This window comes from Dipteris shenzhenensis, chromosome 20, assembly GCF_047967505.1.
Source record: "Dipteris shenzhenensis isolate YYH24624 ecotype China chromosome 20, Dip_SZ_1.0, whole genome shotgun sequence".
Classification (NCBI taxonomy): domain Eukaryota; kingdom Viridiplantae; phylum Streptophyta; class Polypodiopsida; order Gleicheniales; family Dipteridaceae; genus Dipteris; species Dipteris shenzhenensis.
Genome location: NC_141615.1, coordinates 42,662,439 through 42,683,920, shown reverse-complemented (window position 1 = coordinate 42,683,920; position 21,482 = coordinate 42,662,439). Strand labels below are relative to the sequence as shown.

The window sequence follows — 21,482 nt, the reverse complement described above, 5'->3', positions numbered from 1 at the left end:
TAGGATTGGCTGACGGGGAATCCATCGCCAATCAAGGTGAGGAGGCCGACTCGAACAGGAAAAAAGGCTCCTTCCGTTCCAAAAAACTGCAAGGGGCAAGGGAGGGGAAAGGAGGCTAGGAGGAAGCAGGGGGGAAGGGGAGGGAAGGAGGAGAGGGGCTAAGGCTGAGAGGGGAGAGGGGCAAGGAGGGAGGGGAAGGGAGAGGAGAAGAAAGGGAGGAGTGAGAGGAGGAGAGGGGGCGGGAGAGCAAGCAGGGAGGGGGCGGGACAGCAGGGGAGGGGGCGGGACAGCAGGGAGAGGGAGCAGAGCAGCAGGGGAGGGGGCGGGACAGCAGGAGAGGGGGCGGGACAGCAGGGAGAGGGAGCGGAGCAGCAGGGGAGGGGGCGGGACAGCAGGAGAGGGGGCGGGACAGCAGGGAGAGGGAGCGGAGCAGCAGGGGGGAAGGGGCGGAGGCAGGGGGAGGAGGTATATCTTTTTCACCTCGCAAGACATAAAGCACATCATTCATCTTGAATTGATATACGTGCTTTTTCCAATCAATGGCTGGATTCTTCCTAGAATGCCACGCCATTCCCAGGGCTATATCCGCATGAGCAAGCTTGGTCATTTCAAAATCAAGCTTCTCAGTATAGTCCTGAATCCGAAGCTCCAACTGGGTAACCCTTTGGTCCCATACTTCAGTTGAACTTCCGTCCTGCCATCCTGACTGTGTACGCATAGTCAGATGGACTTGTCTTTAATTTCAGCCTCTTCACGAGCTTGGAGTTAATCACATTGTGAGTTGACGCTGAGTCAAACAACACAATGACATCATGACTGGCCACTTGCCCTTTCATTTTAATTAACTCCGTATCATTGAAGGCTGTATACCCCGTTGCTGCGGGCTTAGATAGGATGTTATCAGGTGCACTCGTCACTAACTTAGCAACAGATACACATAACAAACAAGGTACTAACCTCTGAGAAGGTCCCGCCAGTTGCATCTGCATATGTTCCGCACTGGGACTCTCCTACATTTCTACGTCGCATTCAGATATTATCATATTAGCCGTGCGACGATCTTTATTCAGTGGACAATCCTTCCACTGATGTCGCTGAAGGCAGCCGAAGCACAATCCTTCTTTCCTAGCTTTCTCTTTTTGTTCAGGGGTCAACGAGGACTTTGACCAAGCCCGGGCTGCCATTGGAGTTATTTTCCTTTTCACCCCAACGGTGGTACTTGTCTTTACTGGTCCCTCAACCGGCTTCACCTGCTTGGTTTGGCCACTTGGCTGCGAGACACTTGTCTTCGAAACCCATTTCCTCGGAAATCCCCCTTTTCTCGGGTGCTCATACTGAGTCCTTGCCTGCACAAATCCACCAGATCTACCTCTGGCATTCTCATAGTTCAGGGCTACTGCTATAGATTCATCTAATGTAGTCACATATTTAGCCCGAACTTCCATTTTGATCTTGTCGTTCAGTCCATAGATATAGTCTTTTAACTGAACCGACATAGGGAGAGGGTCTGCTATCTTCATGACACATTCTCTGAATTTGTCAGTGTACTCTGCCACTGACAAGCTCCTCTGACGAAGATTTCTATAAGCATCCCAAGCTCGGGATTCTTCATCAGGTGGGAGAAAGTGTTTCTTGAATTCAGTTTTGAACCCTTCCCAGGTGGTTGGAGCAACTTGATCCTTCTGTTGCTTTATCCACCATCTGTCCGCTGCCTCAATAAACAGGTGTGTGGCCTCGCGGATTTTCTTTAGATCGGATTTAATCTCACAAATGGCGAAGGCTTCTTCCCACTTGTGCAACCAAACCTCGATCACATCAGAGCTGCGCTCGGTCATCCGACCAGCGTCCGGTCTATAATTAGCAATATTGGGCACTTTGACCCTTGCGCGCTCTAAGGAATGTACACTGGGCTCTGGCTCAACTAGAGCTTTGCCCTTATCCGGTCTAGCCGACAAAGCTTGCACCATCTCCCTGATCTCATTTTGACCAGCATTCACTTGAAGTTGTTGGTTCATAATCTGCTGTAAAGCATCCTCTAATATTGAAATCCTACCAATCAATGTAGGTGCTGCGTGATGCGACATCTGTCGTGTAGACTGTACTCTAGACTCGCTAGGATTCACCCTTGAATTCTGTCCTTCTGCTTCCATTTGTTGAAAGGTAGTTCTTTTTTTTTTTTTTCTTATGCGAAAACTCCAAAAGTACAGCACTTCAAAATCCCTTCCTGTACAGGAACAAAGTATTGCAAACTAAGAACTTGAAATATATATCCTAAAGGGAAAGAGATGCCCCCTGGATATCCTTGAACTCGCAAAAAAACTCTGCCCTGTTATATTTTCGATCTGTCAATCTAAAATGGTGAAAAGCCTGCCATCACGTGTGCGCTGATCGACAAATCCAAGCGATGTTGGGAAAAAAAAAAAACTGCGGGTCTTTCGTGGCCGTCGTTCCGGTTCAGATTTCGTCGTCACCTCCTGCTCCACTATCCAAACCACCGCGCAACGTCTACTGCCCGTCAAACTCTATCACGTATCGTGTGCCTGCGCTCCTTTATCACGACCAGTCACCTCGCCATCTTCAATCACATGAAGATCACGATCCCTCCTGTCTGTGTCTATCGTTCACGCTGCTCGTCAAGGACTCCAATTCGTGCGCTGCCTTCCGAGACCTGATAAAATCAACGTGACTCCTTCACGTAGCGCAGATTATCAACCCGCTCCCAGCCGCTGCGTCAAGCCTTCAAGGTGCAATTTTGATCTTTCGTCATCCGCACCTCAACTATCTCTCCCTCTTCATTGACGCAGACTGTGCTAAGAATCGTCTCACGTAAATAATAACTATCAAAGTGCGCTGCTTCCCTTCTCGTCGATCTCTATGCTCTGATACCAAATGTAACCATCTCTAGTTACTCGTCGTTCCTCTCAAGGTAACTCTCTTTATTATGACGCTGGTAATGATCACGGGCGATGGCTTTTATTTTTCCTCCCAGCCAACTCAGGGACCTGATACGTCATATCTCGTTACATCCATCGTTGTTTTCCTTTATCCTTATCCCTGAGACCCACATTTTCCCTAGATAGTTCCTGGCCACATGTCTTCATTTTAGGCCCCTTCTTAGATGCATCCTTTTCTACCCCTCTCTTGGAGTTCATTCAAAACCAATTGCCCCTTGGCAATTTGCACATTTTGATGCACCTAGGCCCTAGCCCTATTAGAACTACCTAGTCAATGCCATTACGCCCTCACCTAGGACCTTGGCAGTTACTTCTCTTGACCATTTAATAACGCACATTAACTATTACAAAAGTTGGTCATCTAAGAGAAAATGCCCACCGATCTATCCGAGGTCATGCTATCTCGACTAGAGCATAACACAGGTTGGTTTGGATCTGGTTGGGAGTTTGTGCCAGTAGCTCAGCTCGTGGCTCGGAGGGGACATCTCCTGATTCGGGATCACATCCCGTAGATGTCATGGTTCAGCCTGCTCAGTTTCTCACGTTGTGTGTGTTTGTTTGCAGATCAGAGGTTTCAGGAGTGCTGGGACGTGTCAAGACTCCTCTCACAGACTGTATCCCACTCAGCCCCTGGATCGTCAGGAGCTTCGTTGGTAGAGAGTCAGGGTCATTGGTTGCCTGGGTAAGGAATGGGCCACAGATCCTTTCAGGTTGACTGTTGCGGAGGATATTAGATGGAGACTTTGGATTTTCCAGGGTCGACCTCTTGCGGAGCTTGACTGGGACCCAGGTGAGTGGGCATGGCCAGCTCCGGTGGCAAGCGTTCGTCCTCTTTCTTTCTTCTAGTACTCGACGAGGGCAGGTTACAGGCTCCAGTAGAGAGACTCTCATCACATTCCATCTGCCTCCCAGCATTGGCACGCACAGGGACTTACTGGAGAGCTCTTGCTGAGCTACTGGACTCACTTTTGGGGCATCAGTAGAGCCAGGAAAGTCTCCTACTTTCTTTGGCTCACTATACATAGGGGCATACCTGTGGGTACTTGGCTCCAGCAGATGGGTAGACCCTCCTTGTGTTTGCGTTGTCAGCTTGCAGAGGAATCTAGCAAGCATTGTTTATGGAGTTGCACCAGCTCTAGAGTGGTATGGACAGGTATCTTCAGGTTGTTCTCATATGTTACATCTGAGTCCTTTCTGATGACGTGGGGCACTGCTCTTTGGGGGAGAGGATCTGGAGCCTTTACTCTCTTTGAGTCAGAGCCAGGAGACCTCGGTTTCTTCATGCAGCGTCGCCAGAGATGGGGTCCCATGGAGGCCAGCATCATGGAGCCACAGGATTTACTTTTGGTATTGGTACCAGCACAGGATTCCATGCCTACTTCAGCTGCAGGGTCAGCCTAGGAGGTGATTTCCAGCATTACCCTATGGCGGATATGGTGTTCGCGATGTTCTTTTGTCCTTGGGGACCATTTATGCACGGAGGCTGACACTGGGGCAAAGATTATCTTCACTCTTAGGAGTCAGTGGGAGCGGTGTACAAGCACCTCTTTCGTGGGAGACTTATATCCTTCATGAGGACATGGGACTGCTCTTTATTTTTTCACTTGACCCCTTTTGGGATGTTGTGGCATTTTAGACCACCTCCATGGCTTTTTTGCCACATTGTTGAGGCTAGGGATAGAGTACTTTCTCTCCCACCTGTTGTATGATTTGTTTTGAATGGAATATATCACTCTTTTTTAGAAAAACAACAATCCTCTGTATGGCCAAGCTTCTTACAATACGTACACTTGAGAGGCTTAAATTTGTTTTTACCCTTAGAATATAATGCCACTTCCTCATGTACATGGTCATCCTTATGTCTTCTGTCATGATCTATGAGCATTGCAACCATCTCATTAAATTTCATATCGCGTGCCACACGAAGTACTGGAATAATGTCTTGATATTTAGGAATATCCTCAATGCTGGAAACGAGGACAACAACCTAATCTTCTTCCTCAATAGGGGCCTTCAACGTAGCAAGTTGGGTGATGAGAGCTTCCATATGATTCAAATGTGCATTGAGAGAGTCTTTGTGTTTCATTTGAAGCTTAAAGAATTCCTGTCTAAGAAATACTTTGGAGTTGATAATTGTGTTACCAAACAGGCGTTCTGGCTTTTCCCACAATTCTTGTGTAGTGTAATCAAAATCTAAGTGATGAACAACTTCATCAGACACACCCAAACCAATAAGAGCAAGAGCTTTGTCATTGAGATTTTCCCATTGTAGAATTTTCTTCTCATATGTTAAAGGCTTTTTATCTTTTCCACTAACAACATTCCACGCACCTTCCTTCATAAGAATAAGCCTCAGCTTGGTTTGCCATGTGGGAAAGTTCTTGCCAGAGAATTTCTCAATAATGATACCAGACTTTGAAGACTTCATTTCAGCAAAGGTGAAGTAGGGAAGAAGAGAAATATTATAGACCTTAGTAAGGAACGGCTGGCGGTAAAAGAGAGAAATATTATAGACCTTAGTAAGGAGAGGCTAGCAGTGAAGGAGGAGAGGGTGAAACCGAGTGGTGGCCCAAGTATGATGAGGATGAGAAGGGAATGAAGAGGCTAAGGTAGACTCCCCATAAGGAAAGAGGGAGAGTAGCTTCCTTTGGCCCCCCTCAACCTCATTCCCTTGGAGAAGCAAGGAGGAAGGAAGAGAGGAGAGGTGGCTCTGATACCATATGTTGCAGCATAGAGGAGTAGGGAGAGGAGATAGGGTAGGAAGAGGGAGAGGAAAGGCAAAGGATGCAAATAATGGAAATGGAAATGGAAACAACTAAAAGAGAAATGGAAGTACTAAATCAATGAAAGAATTACATTGAGAAAGCTTGATGTTGACTCCTATGATGTGACACACAACACAAGTACAGCCTCATATAATCTAGACACTAGAACTAGAATACCAAAGTGCATATAGGATATCTCCCAATATGACACGTGGACTAAAGCACACATAAAACTTACTCAACTTAACTCCATTTCCTAAACAACTTCAAAGCCCCTCCAAACATAGCTGTCTACCAAACCTGTTAAAAGAATTTATTGTGCATAAATAAAGTAAAACTAACCTATAGTGCATGTCATATGCTTGGGTACAATGTAAGTGGACTGGAAACAATTAATCCCATCGTGTCGAATCAACATATGGAAGGCACTAAGCCCATCATGTGTTGTATCAAGATACTCATCATGAACATGAAACAAAGCATCAATATTTGTGCTTAACAGCAGCACAGCATGCAAAAATAATCATGAACCACTTCCTGTCTTTCATAGTTAGAGTTTTAGCCCTTGAAGCTCAATTGCTTGACTATCCAAGTTAACTTCTTGCACCTTTTCAGATTCAGCTTTGATCACATAGATTTTCTGCATTTTAGAGGTATCTTTCTGGTATTGATGAATAATTTCCTGAAATATAGGTTTAAATCCACAATCTTTCAAGTTGATTTTCTGGATGTCAGGTTCAAGTTCCTGATTTTTAACATTGACTTCCTAAATTAATGGTATATTCAGAATCGTTTTAACATAAGGGGCGGTTGAACTCTTGCTTACATTTTAGAGATTAGTTGAACAATTGGAATGTCAGGGATTGCCTAAAATTAGACATTGGCTGCAGTTCCGGAACTACCTGAATTCTTCAAGAATGTCAGGAACTTTTGTTTGTATATCACGGACTGTTTGCATTTTAAGAACTCTAAATTTGTGTTAGGGAATGAGGCTGGAATATCTTGAATAGATTTCTGAACATCAGTTGGACTGTTTGGAAGAAATAGTGGACTTGTTCAGGATGGTAATTTCATCCTTGAACCCATCTTCTTCTTGAAGGGCCAAGCAAATAACACCATTTCCTCACACACACACACACCTGCCATGCAAGCATAGGAACTCATTCACATCAGCAACCCCCACGTAATTATGGGGTATCATCAGATTCTTATGATCGGATGATCCTGCTTAACTTCTTGGTGGTTTGCCAATGACCAATCAAGCAACATGACTTGTTCCATACCTCTTGTGAACTGAGATATTTCAGCATCTTCCAAACCTATGGGTTGCTTCGGTGTGTGGTTCAAAGAAAGTGAGGGATCTTCTTGGCTCTTTTGGCTCTCGGGCTCCTCATGCATTCCTCTTTAGTCATCATCACTCCATCAACTCCCTTTGGCTGGTTTTGTGCTTGAACACTTTCTTGTACGGCAAACTGATCCATATCCATATCAACATCCACACTTCTTACATCATCTAGAACATGTAGTAGATGAACATGATGTTCATGAACTTCAAATTTCTGAACATGCAACCATATAGACTGAAACTCAGCAACTTCATTGGTAACTTTGATACCAAAAGACATCTAGATGGGGGTTGCACTTGACTTATTTGAGAAATAGCTTGCTGGACTCCCTGATTCCCAACCATTGTTGGCAGCCTAATGGAGATACGGGTGATACATGAATCGAAAAATACATTATGAATGGGTAGGTGAGGGAGTTGGTAACTACAAAGGTCCTCACCCCTCCACATCCCATATTTTGAATACACTTTATTGGTGAGTGCTCTCTAACATTACTATATCCACCATTGATACAAGAGGACCTAAAGGATGGCTAAGGAGGGGGGGGAGAGGGAGACACTAGAGCTGTAGGTTCTAAAGGAATGCCAAGGAATTGGAGAGAGGAAGGGATGAGAGTGGCTGAGAAGGGAAGAAATGTCGAGGAGGGGAGAGGAAGGGGCTGAGAGGGGGAGAGAGGATTGAAAGGGATGCAGAGGCCTGAGCGTTAGCTGCGAGGTGAAGGGAGGGGGCTGGAGCAGCTGCAGGAGAGTAGAGGGGCTGCTTGCAGGAAATGCAGCAGCCGGGGAAGTAGAGGATATCGAGGTGGCTGGGAGAGGTGAAGGACAGCTGCGGATGGAGCAAGACAGCTGCGGTAGAGATGCGGGTGGTAGAGCAGCATCTGCAGGTGCAGGGGAGGATGTATGAAGCAGGGCGGATGAAGGAGAAGCTGTGCAAAGCAGCTAGGATGGTGGGGAAGGCAGCTAGGTGGGCCGGGAAGGCAGCAGGGAGGAGCTAAGCATGAGGGGGAGTTGCTGAACCAACTGATCACACCACTACTGGAAGTGAAAAACGACGGCACCCTTTAAACAACCATTGTTTGCACAAGTATTGTGTAAAATATTCTCTCATTTCCTGGTTCCAAAGGTGCAACTTGCTGCATTTTTAAAAAAAGACTGAACAATGCCTTCATGCATCCTAGGATTCTCTTCTGAACACATGTTCCATATCCTCTTAGGATCATCTTCTGGACACATGCTCCATTTGAATTTGTCTTTTTTTTTTTTTTGCAAAAAGAGACTTCTATTAAGTATTAAAGAAAAACCGTTAGAGCAAGCTCCATACGGGATACATCATGCAATGCACGAAAAGCTCAAGAGCCAAAAAGAAAGGATTGAGGCTGATAGTGCCATCTCAATCCGGTAGAAACCTCCGAGAAAAAGTGAGAACCTCTCCAAACTCAAAGAAATATAGTCCTTCTAGAACAGGCTGCCCGTGAAGGGCCCTGCATGCTAGCCCATATGGCTATCAAAGTGTGAACCGTGTCAGACCAAATACCCGTGAACACCTGTAATGGGTGTATCTGGGTGCCATCCAAGGCCTCAGTATCAATTTGTCTTTTAACTCTAAGCCAATGAGGAATTCCACTTACAAATGGGGTCAATTAGGACCATGTAAGATCTTGGAAATGGAGTCTCTCTCTAACCCTTTAGCCCCCCTTTTGGGGACAAGAGGACTCAATAGATGTCTCGGTACCAGCTATGGGTGCCCCACATATGATATTCAATGAACAGAATATCTTTCTAATTTGGTGGTCCTTTTTGGCCATACAAAATGCCTCCTCTTATATAAGAAGAGGCAGTCGAGAAGCTATTTCTGCAAAAAAATTCCCCTAAATTTAAGGTTTGGGATAGAAAACATCACATGTAAAGAAACTAACTTTATGAAAAAGAATTTATGCTCACATTCTGATATATAGAATGTTTGCCATGTTGGGAATGACATGAATTGACAATTAGCTCCCAAGGCACTATTTTCTTACAGGTTTGGGTGGATAGAACCACCTTGCAAGAATAAAGAGTAGAAGATTAAATAGAAATTATAAAACAAAGTATACAGTGAATATATATTATCACTTTTACCTAGAACAAAGTACACAACTGACTTTATAGCAATCCTAATGTACTTAATACAAGGGTGCAACTGCAAGAGCTATGTCTGTTTTTTGAATTTTTTGAGAATCTAACATGGGCCCTTGTCCCCAGCATCACTTTGTTATGGGCAGAGCTGGACTCCAAATCTAACTCCAGATTGTACGGCAGTTACACCTCAAAGTTGTGATATCATTCCTGATGTTGATGCAAATGGAGACTACGTCTATGACTCATACTTGGTATTGTTTTCTATGTTAAAACAGACACATTAATTACGATGCACTTGTCACGGCACTTATATTAGAGTTAGCAAAAATATAAGCTATAGTCATCAAATCATACGTTTTGGGGTTTAATAAAGTAAGAAGGTAAAATCAAATTGTGATGCATGGATGCATCAACATCCTTTTTATGTGACATTTGATATGATGCAGGTACATCTTGTCCGGTAAGATGATAGTTGGCTGTCCTGTTTTTCGCAATCCATTTGTTATGGGGTTTTTACAGCTCAGACCTTTTGAGGGGTCTCCTTTCATTGCTTGCATGGCCCCAACCTGGCTCTTTCCCAGTCTCCTTGGTGTTTGCTTGGATGAAAGAGATAGGTTTAGGTGCCAGAACATCAACTTTGCTATTTTCTGCTACCGCAAACAACATCTTGATCCAGGATGAAAACTTCCTCAGGCTTGACAACAAATTGTGTAGGCACAAAAGCTTCTCCTTCCTTAGATTTGTCCAAATGTGGGTTTCTTCCCAAAGACACAAATCTGTGCAATCCATATGTTCCTAATGTGTGTCATTGTCAAGATCAATTCCAATTGTGAGTTCATGAATGCACGAATCCATGTGGCTGGATAGGCCCAAATTTGTGCAAGTCATAGATCCCCAACGCTTGTCCTTGTCGAACTCAACTCCAACTGCAGCTCATTGATACATGTACACAAATCTATGTGGGCAGTTATAGATATATTATTAGTGGGTGTTCATATCTGTCTAGCCATAGGGATCTCATAGAAGATCTGTCATTCACTTGCCTATAGTTTTTTTTGGGGGACCCCCTTGCAAAAGGATAGCCTAAGTGGACTATCCCACACTCAAGAAATGATATTCTGAAATGCACAACCTTGCCAACTATCCATGTAAATCATGCCTTTTGATTTGATTTCATATGTAAAATGACCCTATTTAGGAGTTGACAATCAAAAGATATGGGCTGTCAAAATTTAATTGTTTTTAGTGATCACTATACATTTTTCAAAAGAATTGAATGCCATGGTTGTCCAAGTTTGGCTGATTTTCTAAAAGTCACCGTAGAAAAAAAATTGTCACTTGCTCTCTAACTCTTGTGTCATCTTTGTTCGCATTTTAACCCAAAGGATCTTTATAAAAGGTAACAATAATATTAACATTTTTTAAAGGAATTTGAAAATCATGAAATGTTTTGTCTTGGATGATTTAAGAAATTAATATATATATACGAATCAATTTTTTATTGCTTCAATACCCTTTCTAAATGAATAATTATCTCAATGATTTCCCCCCCCGTTTCTTTTTCTCTCTAGCAACTTCGCCATAATCATCAATATAGTTTTACAATATGATATTTCTTTTGCTTGCATGATTTGAAAATTGAAGAGAAGCATGTTGTCCTTGTATATCTTAAATAGTTTTAAAAGAATAGTGATATTGTGAGCTTCTTCAATTTTCTAATTGTTTTTTTAGGAAGATTGCAACTATCATCAATGTACGTTAATGCAGCCACAAAGCGTGTCCTACTCATGGACGGACCCCTCGTCTAATGCTGCAATGACCATTGAGCCTTGGTTTTGTAATGGTAATTGCTTATATAATAACTTGAATCCAAGGATTTGATATTCGAGTTTAAATTTCAACTTAATGGATATTCTAAAGTTAAAAATTTTAGTGTCAAAGACAATCAAGAACAATTTCGAGTACTTTGAGAGAGTGAAATATTCTTCTACAAACTTGCTATGTGTTATGTCATTGTAAAAGAAACACAATTTCATGGGATGAAAACTAACCTTGTTTTAAGTGTAACAAAAGTAGGGTAAAAAAACTCCACAATGTAAAGACGAATCTAGAGATTAACCATTAAAACTACAAAGAGACTAACCCTTACTCAAAGAAAGAAGAATCTAAAGACTAACCCTTACGAAGAGAAAAAAGAATTTAGAGACTAACCCTTATTGAGAGAAAGAACAATATAGAGATTAACCCCTATTCCCTTAAAGTTGGTGTCCCATTGCTACATTTAAGAATCCTCTTAGTTGCCTTCAACAAACTTCAGCCATGTATTGGACATTGCCCTAATTGGAAAATCTAGGTCCAATCTCATGGTGGTCAAAATATCAGGCTGTTTACTAGTTGCTTGCATAAAATTCTATTCTACTCTAGGATTCTTCGATATTTTTTCAACTGGATACATTTGTGCATTATTGGTTTGCTTTTCCCCATTCTAAATTTTTTAGGTTTGCATACTTGTTTTGGGAATTTTGGGATAGGAATGTCTTATCGTTCTTTCTCCAGACTTCATAACCCAATAGTAGTGCATCTATCCAAGGTCTTTCATACGAAAGGCTTGGTTTACGTTAAATTTATCTTGACTCAGTTTCCAGTGATGACTATATAATCAACATATGACACAAGGACTACTATATTGCCTTTATCATCATACTTTGTATAAGATCATAATTAGATGAACTTTTATAGAATTATTTTTTCCTAGAAACACTCATCTATTTTTAAATGCCAAGCACGAGGTGCTTCTTTCAGCACATATGAACTTCCCCTTTGCAGATCATTGTTAAGAAAAATGTTTTTAACATAAATCTAATATAGAGGCCACTCATCATGAGTCACAAGGGCAATGATCACTGTAATTGTATTGGGTTTGGATACTGGTACAAAGGTCTTAGGCATAACCCTTAGCAACCAATGTGGCTTTGTATTTTTCTATATTTCCATCACTCTTCATTTCAATTCTGTAGAGCCATATATTTCTATGTAAGTATTTCTTGGTGACAAATTTATTACTTCCCAAGTCTTACCCTGTATGATGTTGGCATACTCCTCTTTCACGGCTTCTTTTGGCCTCTCTTATTTTTTCGGGCTGTGAGACCAAACAACATCTCTCTAGGGCTCACCAAATCTGCTGCCGTGCCCTCCACAAACAGTGTCATGTCATCTACAAACTTCGAGTCCAATAGCTCCTCCTCTTGATGGATTGGGAGCCACAATATGTAATCCTGAACCTTGCAAAGCCAAGGGCAGTCAGCTTTGGCAATCTCTATGGATAGCCTTTGAAGGAATTAAAAGCCAAATTGTCTTCTCTGGCAAAGGGACTTTTATGTCACTATATTTTTTTTTTTGCAAAAAAGAGACTTCTATTAAGTAGGAAAGAATCTCGCTAGAGCAAGCTCTGTGCGGAAATACAACATGCTAAGCATGTAATAAAAAACACCTCAGAGGAATGAGGTAGAAAGAAACCAAGGCTGAGGCTGAAAATGCCAACTCAACCCTGTAGAAGTCTCAACAAAGAAGGGACAGTCTCTCCAATCTCTAAGAAAAGTAACTCTCCTGGAGGAGGCTGCTCGAGATGATCCATGCATGGTCGCCCAACTGGCCATCAGAGTGTGTACCGTATCTGTCCAAGTACTGGCCAAGATCTAAGAAGGGTGAACCTGAGAACCCTCCAAAGCCTTAGTGCATCTGGCTCTCCAAATGTGCCATGCTGCAATGCTAGCTAAGACCTCCCATGGAGAGTCGACCGAGGAATGAGCGGCCCTGAAGAGAGTGGCCGGAACATCCTCTAGAGAGCACAACTCCACAAGGTGTCGTCGGATGTGAAGAGCCGAAGAGGAGTCAAGTCTCTCAAAAAAGACGTGGGGCCCTGAAAGAGTAAGCCAAACCACTGATCCCCAGGTCATATAGAAAGGTAGGCGAACAAAAGTGCTGAAAAGTCTTGCAATCCCCTTCCATACGATTCTCGTCTGTCTGTCCCCTTCCATATGATTCTCGCCTGTCTGCAATCCCAAAGGTAGTGAATGAGCAGGAGTTGCTCCTCTCCCCGTGAGCTGCTGCCCCCCCCCCTCTCCCTCTCAGCGAGCCCCCTCTCCCTCTCTCTCCCTCCCGCTCACCCTCGCTGCCCGCCCTCTCCCTCCCCTTGCTACTCCTCCTCTCCCTCCCCTTCGCCAGCCCCCTCTCCCTCCTCCCTCCCTTCCTCCTCCCCGCTCTCCCTCTCCCCCCCTGCCAGCCCACCCGCCCCCTCCCTCTCCCTCCTCGCCCTCCCTCTCCCCAGCCGCTGCCCTCCCTCCCCCGCCCCCTCCCCCTCCCCCGCCCCCTCTCCCCTACCCGCTGCCCCCCCGCCCCCTCCCTCCCCCTTCCTACTGCCCCCCTGTCCCCTCCTCCTCCCCTGCCCCTTCCCTCCCCTTCCCCCTCCCCCGCCCTCCCTCTCCCCCCCCTCGCTGCCCCCCCCCCCCTTCTCCTCCCCCGCACCCCCCCTTTCCCCCCCCTCCTCCCTCCCCTCCCCCGCCCCCTCCCTCCCCCGCCCCTTCCCCCACCCTTCCTCTAACTCCCCTGCCCCCTCCCTTCCTAACTTGCCCCCTCCCTTCCTCTCCCCCGCCCACCTTCTCCCTCCCCGCCTTCAGCCCCCTTCCTCCTAACCCGCCCCCTCCCTCCCCCCCTCTTTTCCTCTCTGTCGCCTACCCTCTCCTTCCCCGTCAGCCCTCTCCCTTCTATCCTATCTCAGCTCCCCTCCGCTTCTTCTCTCCGTCCCTTCCCCTCTCTCCTACCCTCTTCTTTTCTCCTCCTTCCTACGCCCGTTTCAGGGCGTCTTGGGCAATAGTTTCACGGACGGAGCTTTAACAGTGTTGGAATCGGCCTTTTCACTTCGATTGGCGAATGGCAGCCAATCTCCGTCCACTTCCACCGGCCGCGAGAACCGTCATTTTTTCAGAAGACGAGTTGCAACAGCTCAAGAAAGATGTGGAATTAGAGGGCTCCACATCACTTTTCGCCCGCATCTTTGGGTCACATCCTTCCAGATCACAGGCTAGAGACTGGATGTTGGCAGCGTTACCAGGAGATCTCGCCCCATGCCTCAGGGATATTCGACTTCTGAGACGTGGATTCTTTCAAGTGATTTCCGACTCCCACGAGTCCATAGCCCTTGTTCTCAAAGCTAATCCCCTGGCTTTGGGTTCGAGGAGGATTTTTCTTTTGCCCTACACCTTGGGCTTCGATCCGGGGCTTCGATCCAGTCGAGGAGGACAATCAGGTCACATCACTGTTCATTAGGTTTCCTAGTCTTCCTCAGGTTTACCATCGACTTCTTGCTACTATCGGAGCCACTTTCGGAGTGGTCACTGAGATTCCCCCCCTTCCTGGCATGCCTTCTTCCTCGGTAGAGGCAGTCAGAGTGGACGGGGTGCCTCGAGTTAGGGTCATTGTCTCTGACCCTAACATCTCAGATGACCACATCCAGATGGCTCTCTCTTTCGATAGAGAATCGAGATTGCAGGTAGACAGGATCAGTGCAGGATTTGCAGGACCCTTGGGCACTTTGCTAGAGATTGCCCACGGAAGAGAAAAAGACCCAAGAGGTCTTTTGGTGCGGCTCCTTCACGTACTACCCCGTCGGCACCTCCCCTACGGCCTGTACCGCGCACTCCAGGACTACCAGGAGCAGCAGGGCGCCCTGCTTCACGCACCCCAGGACCACCAGGGATAGGAGGGCACCCAAAGCCTGCAGCACTCCCAGTATCACGTTGGAGAGCGGTCAGAGTGGCTCCTTTACCTCAGGAGAAGACCCTTGATCCGGTTCAGACAGATGCCATCCAGACTCTAGAGGTGGATGTTGCTGCAGCCCCAGACACTACAGTTCCACATCAGGAGGGGCCTTCAGATGCACCAGTCCCAGTCATTTTCGTTTCTGATCATGAGGGGGCTACCGATACTTCTCCCTCTCAGACTGTTCATGCCACAGCTGAGGGAGTGTTTGCACAGATGAGGACTACAGATCCTTCTTCAGCCCAGCCACAGGCCTCCTCAGCTCCCAGCTCCAGATCTGCTGATAGAGGCCTGGCAGGTCCTTCTCCTCCTTCCTCCATGAGTGCAGGTCTTCTTCACACTCCTTGGCCAGACTTGCTTCTGAGGAACTTTGTTTCGACACTGGCCGATTCGGCGACTTTCATGGATGATGAGGAGTTTGTGCCCTCCACCTTAGGGGTCCTGGTCATTGGGATTCCTTTTGACAAGGCCTCCCCCTCAGCAGGTGTAGGGATCCTTTCACCTGTTCAGTTTCCTGCCCTCAGCAGGAGTGTTTCGGCCTAGGGGAAGCTGGTCTCCTCTACTAGGTTGGGTAAGCCTTTCCATCCAGCATTCTCCTGTCGATGAGGATAGTCAGCTGGAACATACAGGGCCTAGGCGGAGTTCCACACCATCGCCGTAGGCAGCTGATCCGGAATCAGTTTCATCCAGGTGTCACTGGAGGTGCTATTGATATTCTTTTTATCCAGGAACACAAGTTGGATGCCAGTGATTGCTCTAAGTCTGGCAAACTGCTTTCTGGTCATACTTTTTGGTCGCCTACCTTCGGCACCAGGGGGGGCACTTCTATTTCAGTTTCGCAGTTGGTTCTCCCCTTGGTTGTTGGACACGGAGTCATTATTCCCTCCAGAGCTCAGTGGATTATTCTCTTGATTGGAGGGTGTAAGGTTGGTTTCCTTAACCCGTATGCCTCCAATATTAGAGGGGAACGTGTCTTTATGTGGAAGGATTTGCTCTCCTGGGCCCCCATTGCGGATTCATGGGTGATTGGAGGTGACTTTAACATGGTTGAGTTATCGTCAGACAAAAAGAGGGTAGAGAAGGAGGACTTCACTCCTTGGAGAGAGCAGCTTGGGATGCCTTCCTTTTTCACTACTGTGGCAGAGATACTTGGTTGGATGATTCCTTTCTTATTCAGCCACAGTCCCTCCTATTCTCTTGGTCGAACAGGAGGCAGCAGATACCTATTCATGCACGTATTGACAGATTCTATGTAGATGATTGGGCACTTGACAGAGGTGGATCGGTATGCATTGCTGCTGGGGTTTCCACTTCAGACCACTTTCCTGTTGTGCTAGCTATCTCAGAGCCTCACTTGAGAGGCCGATCTGCCAACATCAGGATTCTAGATGCCTTGTACACAGAGGAGGACCTTACAAAGGCAGCCCTGCAGATATGGGTTTCTCATATCTAGGGTGGGCAGCCATTGCCATCACAGGTAGCTGCTGCCCTTTCTGGTATTAGCGACTTCTACCTCTCAGTTGCTCATACCAGGACACGAGATATTCTCAGACGTGAGATTGGTGTTCGCCAGCAGTTGGCAGCTTTGCAGAGGGAAGAGCAGAAACGGCCTTCAGATGCTTGGATTCGGGAGCACCTTGCTGCAACAAGGACTCATCAGCAGGTATTGCTTGATCAGTGCTTGATCAGAGACCAGAGTATGCCTTTCATGCACAAGAGTCCTTCTGGATTCAGATGGGTGGCAGAGTCAATAAACACTTTTTCTCTACTCTTGGCCCTACACATAGTAGAGTGTATCCCAACTTATTGACTCACATGGGGTTTTACAGAGAGATCCTGATGATGTCTTGCAAATAGTTTCAGATTTTTATGCCGCCCTTCTTACTACTGATCCTGAGACACGGGATAGAGAGGATACTAGACAGGTTATTTGGTAGAGCATCCCTTTGTTGGTGAAACCGGATATGCATGTTTTGATTGATGCACCTTTCACCAACACAGAGTTCAGGACTGCACTTTCAGCCCTTCACAAGGGCAAGTGTCCTGGTTCGGATGGCCTTACCCCCTCTTTTTTCATTGTATTCTGGGATATGATTGGAGACTACATTACTTCAGCCCTGCAGGGCATTTGGGACTCTGGTGAGATGCTCGGGTCGCTTACAGAAGGTCTCATCCACCTTATCCCGAAAGGAGGTTGCAGAAATCTAGTGTCCCAGTGGAGGCCTATCACACTTCTGGGGACTTGTTACAAGATTCTGGCCAAGGCAATCAGCCTCCGATTGCAGCCCCTTCTCCCAGATCTTATTCATGACACTCAGACGGGGTTTGTGCATGGCAGAAGCATTTTTTATAACATTTTCTCTTTCTGGGATGCCTCAGAGTGGGCCATGCAGAGTGGCCAGAATCTAGCCATTCTACTTTTGGATTTTGAGAAAGCTTATGACAGAGTAGATTGGGGTTTTTTGGAGGGCACCCTTCTACGTTTTGGCTTTACTGATGCTTGGATCAGAGGTGTTTCCTCTTTGTACAGATCAGCCCACAGCCAGGTACTTATTGGTGGGGTAAGGGGTGAGAGATTTCATATTTTCAGATTAGTTCGTCAGGGATGCCCCCTTGCTCCTTACCTTTTTTTGTTCGTGGCCGAAGCTATGAGTATCTATGTTAGATCTCAAGCTGACATCTTTGGGTTGAGACTTCCCATTAGAAGGTAAGAGGAGTTACTTGACAGTGAGTTGGCAGATGACACAGCAGTTTACTTGGATGCCACTCCACAGACACTCACTTCTTTCAGGATAGCATTGGATTTATTTTGCTTGGTGGCGGGGGCGTAGATAAATTGGCATAAATCCAATGGCTTTTGGATCAGTAATGAGGACACTCCAGTTTGGGGGCTTGACATGGGATTCACTTGGGTTCAGAGCGGTGTGCCTGTCAGGTATTTGGGCTGCCAGGTCGGCTTGGATATTTCTTCCACGCAGCAGTTTGCTCCCGTGTTGGAGAGCATCAGGAGGAAGCTCCTTTTTTGGAGCTCAACCAAGCTGGATCTTGCCTCTAGAGTTGTGGTGGTCAACCAGGTCCTCTTGGCCACGGCCTGGTTTGTTTGTTCTTGCTGGTGCTATTCTAGGGACTGCATCACTCAGCTCATGAGACCGATCATAAATTTTCTTTGGATTGGGCTTGATGGCACAGCAGATACCTTAGCTAGGGTGGCTTGGGAGACCCTCATCCTCCCTACACAGGAAGGGGGTGTCAATATTATTGATCCAGATTTACAGTGCAGAGCTTTACTATGCAAGATGGTGGTGTAGGGACTTATGCCAGGGCAGGAACCGTGGAAGGCTTTTCTTATTAGCAACATACAGAGGTGCACACCTTCTTCAGAAGGAGACTGGATGAGCAGTATTAGGTGGATCTTCACCACAACACACCTCAGATCACCTTCGTCCCCTCTCATGGTTGCCATTCTGAAAGCATGGGCCAGTTTTAGGAGCACTCTTTGGAGGATTCCTCCTTCCTCTCATGAAGAGATTGATAGGCAACCCATCATGTGGAATGACAGTATCTTAGATGATCATGGCAGACCACTTGGCGCCTCACTCTACATGCAGTGGTCCAGGTGGGAGAGGGGACCTACATCATCTTTGGGGTCTTGGAAAGCTTTCCGTAGGCTTCCAGAGGAGACCAAGTCTCAGTTGACAAGACATCTCAGAGGGAGCGCAGGGAGGATCTTGCAGATTGAGGCAGCCCTTCTAGAGGAGTGGGTAGACACAGATGATATGCCACTCACTTGCTCCACTTGGACATGTACTTTTACGACAGGCGGTGTTCCTCTTCAGGTTTTGGCCTTTCGAGATGCACAGGAGGATGCTTTAGTTTTTACTGTGCAAGATGGTGGCAGATTGCTTAGATCCACAGAGCACGTCTTGCTTGAGTCTGCTTTTCAGCCTATCAGGGTTGTAGGTCTTTTGGTGTAGGGATCAGATTCAGAGTGGTTCCTCGACCCAGACCCCTGGCTACTCTCCATCGGGCCTTGGAGGCTTTGGCTCTACGGGGCAGTCCCGATTAGGTATTTGTAGTGGGACCCTAGAGAGTGGGAGTGGATTGACGGAGGGCATCGAGAGAAGAGCATCCCCTTCTTTCTTTACACGGTCAATAATGCCAGGAGATTTCAGCTCAGTAGTAGAGGTTGGAGACCTTCCAGTGTTCCTCATTAGGAGACATTTAATATCACTGCGGATCTGCAGAGGTGCTTCTGGAGGAGACTCTGGAAATCCCACAGGAATAGAAAGATCACTCTCTTCTTTTGGCTTTCTATTCATGGTGGGATTGCAGTGAACCTTTGGAGATCCAAGTTCGGAGCCGCGACCCTACTTGACCTCGTTGCCTCTCTGCTTCGGAGACTATTCAGCATTGTTTATGGGATTGCAGATAGGCGAGGATGATTTGGATGGGGGTAGCGAGGATTTTCAGTTACTTTGTCCACTCCCCATTCTTTATGACATGGGGCTCAGTGGCTTGGCTTTCTCTTACAGGGCCTCAGGTATTCTATGAGATACTTGACTCCTCTTGGGCCATTTTGGTTCGACGTCATCAGATTGAGTCTTGTTCGTTGGATGTGGTACCACACCTTCCTTTTACAGATGTACATGCCTCTGTGGATACTTCTTGCGAGATTTTAGCGAGCATAGCATCCTGGCATATCTGGAGAGCTAGATGCACAGAGGCTATGGAGGGTACTCAGGTTCATCTCTCGCTCACTTTGGCTAGTATTTGGACAGACACCGTACATACTTTGATGGCTGTATGGATGAGTATACAGGGACACTCCCGTGCAGCCTCAGCTAGGAGGGCTTCTTTCTTCAGGGAATGGAAGGATTCTCCTTTCTTCTCTGAGACTCCTGCAGGGTTGAGGTGGCACTTTCAGCCTCAGCCTTGGTTGTTTTCCACCTCACTTTGAGGGGGTTTTATTTATCCTCATGATTTCATGATGTTGTATTTCCGCTCAAAGCTTGCTCTAGCGAGTTTCTTTCTTACTTAATCGAAGTCTCTTTTTTGCACCCAAAAAAAAAAAAGGGTAGTGCTGTATTGTCTCCAAAGCAGAATGGCACCATGAATAGAACCTGGATCTCCTATGGTTTACTTCTATCCCACCATGAATAGAAAGCCAAAAGAAGAGAGTGATTTTTCTATTCCGGTGGGATTTCCAGAGCCTCTACCAAGAAATTTTCTGCAAGTCAGCCGAAATCTGAAAGTTCTCCCAATGATGAGCTCTGGTAGGCCTCCAACCCCTACAGCTGAGCTGGAATATTCTGGCATTACTAACCGTGTAACGAAAGAAGGGGGTGCCCTTCTCTCGGTGCCCTTCATCTATCCGTAGACTGCAAAAGCCACATCATTTGCCACGGTGGCAACCACATCATCAATGCCACATCATCAGTGCCATGTCATCAGTGCCACATCACCAATGCCATGTCATCAGTGCCACATCACCTTTGCTGACATCATCATCTGTCACCTCAGTAGTGCCACCTCAACTCTCCAGTCAGCACTGACCTCTATAGGCACACACAGTGCTCCACAATCACTTCATGTGACCACTCCTGCCACCTTAGCACAGGGCTCCACTAGCACACCTCTTGCTAGGCACAGTGCCACATCATCACTGCATGTGACCCACAGTGACACATCATCATCGAGCACCATTTGCACTCCTTTTACCCCTCCACCTAGATCAAGTTGTATCTCTTGATCTAGGAAGAATTTGAGGGTGCTCCAAAAAGGAAAGTCGCTCATTTTTTGTGCTATACACGTCGTCACATCACGCACACATTTCAGTGCAAGTTACACTCACTTTATCGGAGCCACATTCGGAGTGGTCACGGAGATCCCTTCCCTTCCTGGCATGCCTTTTTCCTTGGCAGAGGCAGTCAGTGCAGATGGGGTGCCTCATGTTAGGGTCATTGTCTCTGACCCTAACATCTTAGATGACCACATTATGCTTCAGCGTCCAGACGGCTCTCTCTTTCGACAGAGAGTCAAGATTTCAGGTAGACAGAACCAGTGCAGGATTTGCAGGACCCTTGGGCACTTTGCTAGAGAGTGCCCAAGGAAGAGAAAGACCCAAGAGGTCTTCTGGTGTGGCTCCTTCATGTACTACCACGACTGCACCTCCCCAGCACCCTGTACCACGCACTCCAGGACCACCAAGAGCAACAGGGCGCCCTGCTTCGCGCACCCTAGGACCACCAGGGGCAACAGGGCGCCCAATGCCCGCAGCACACCCAGTACCGTGATGGAGAGCTATCAGAGCGGCTCCTTTACCTCAGGAGGAGACTTTTGATCCTGTTCAGACAGACGCCTTCCAGACTCCAGAGGTGGATGTTGCTGCAGCCCCAGACACTACAGTTCCACATCAAGAGGGGCCTTTAGATCCACCAGCCCCAGTCACTTTGGTCTTTGACCCCTTGGTTTCTGACCACGAGG

General features: G+C 46.5%; 1 protein-coding gene across 1 annotated transcript in view; it reads left to right on the top strand.

Moving 5' to 3' along the window:
- The first annotated feature begins 7,896 nt into the window (after positions 1-7,896).
- The window catches only part of LOC147889689 (stretch-activated cation channel MID1-like), a 128,896-nt gene continuing 115,310 nt past the window's right edge, over positions 7,897-21,482 (top strand). Inside the window, exons 1-3 of the mRNA XM_087391291.1 lie at positions 7,897-7,948; positions 9,306-9,433; positions 10,914-11,025. Coding sequence (XP_087247417.1) covers positions 7,897-7,948; positions 9,306-9,433; positions 10,914-11,025 — 292 coding nt within the window. The remainder of the gene's footprint in view (positions 7,949-9,305; positions 9,434-10,913; positions 11,026-21,482) is intronic.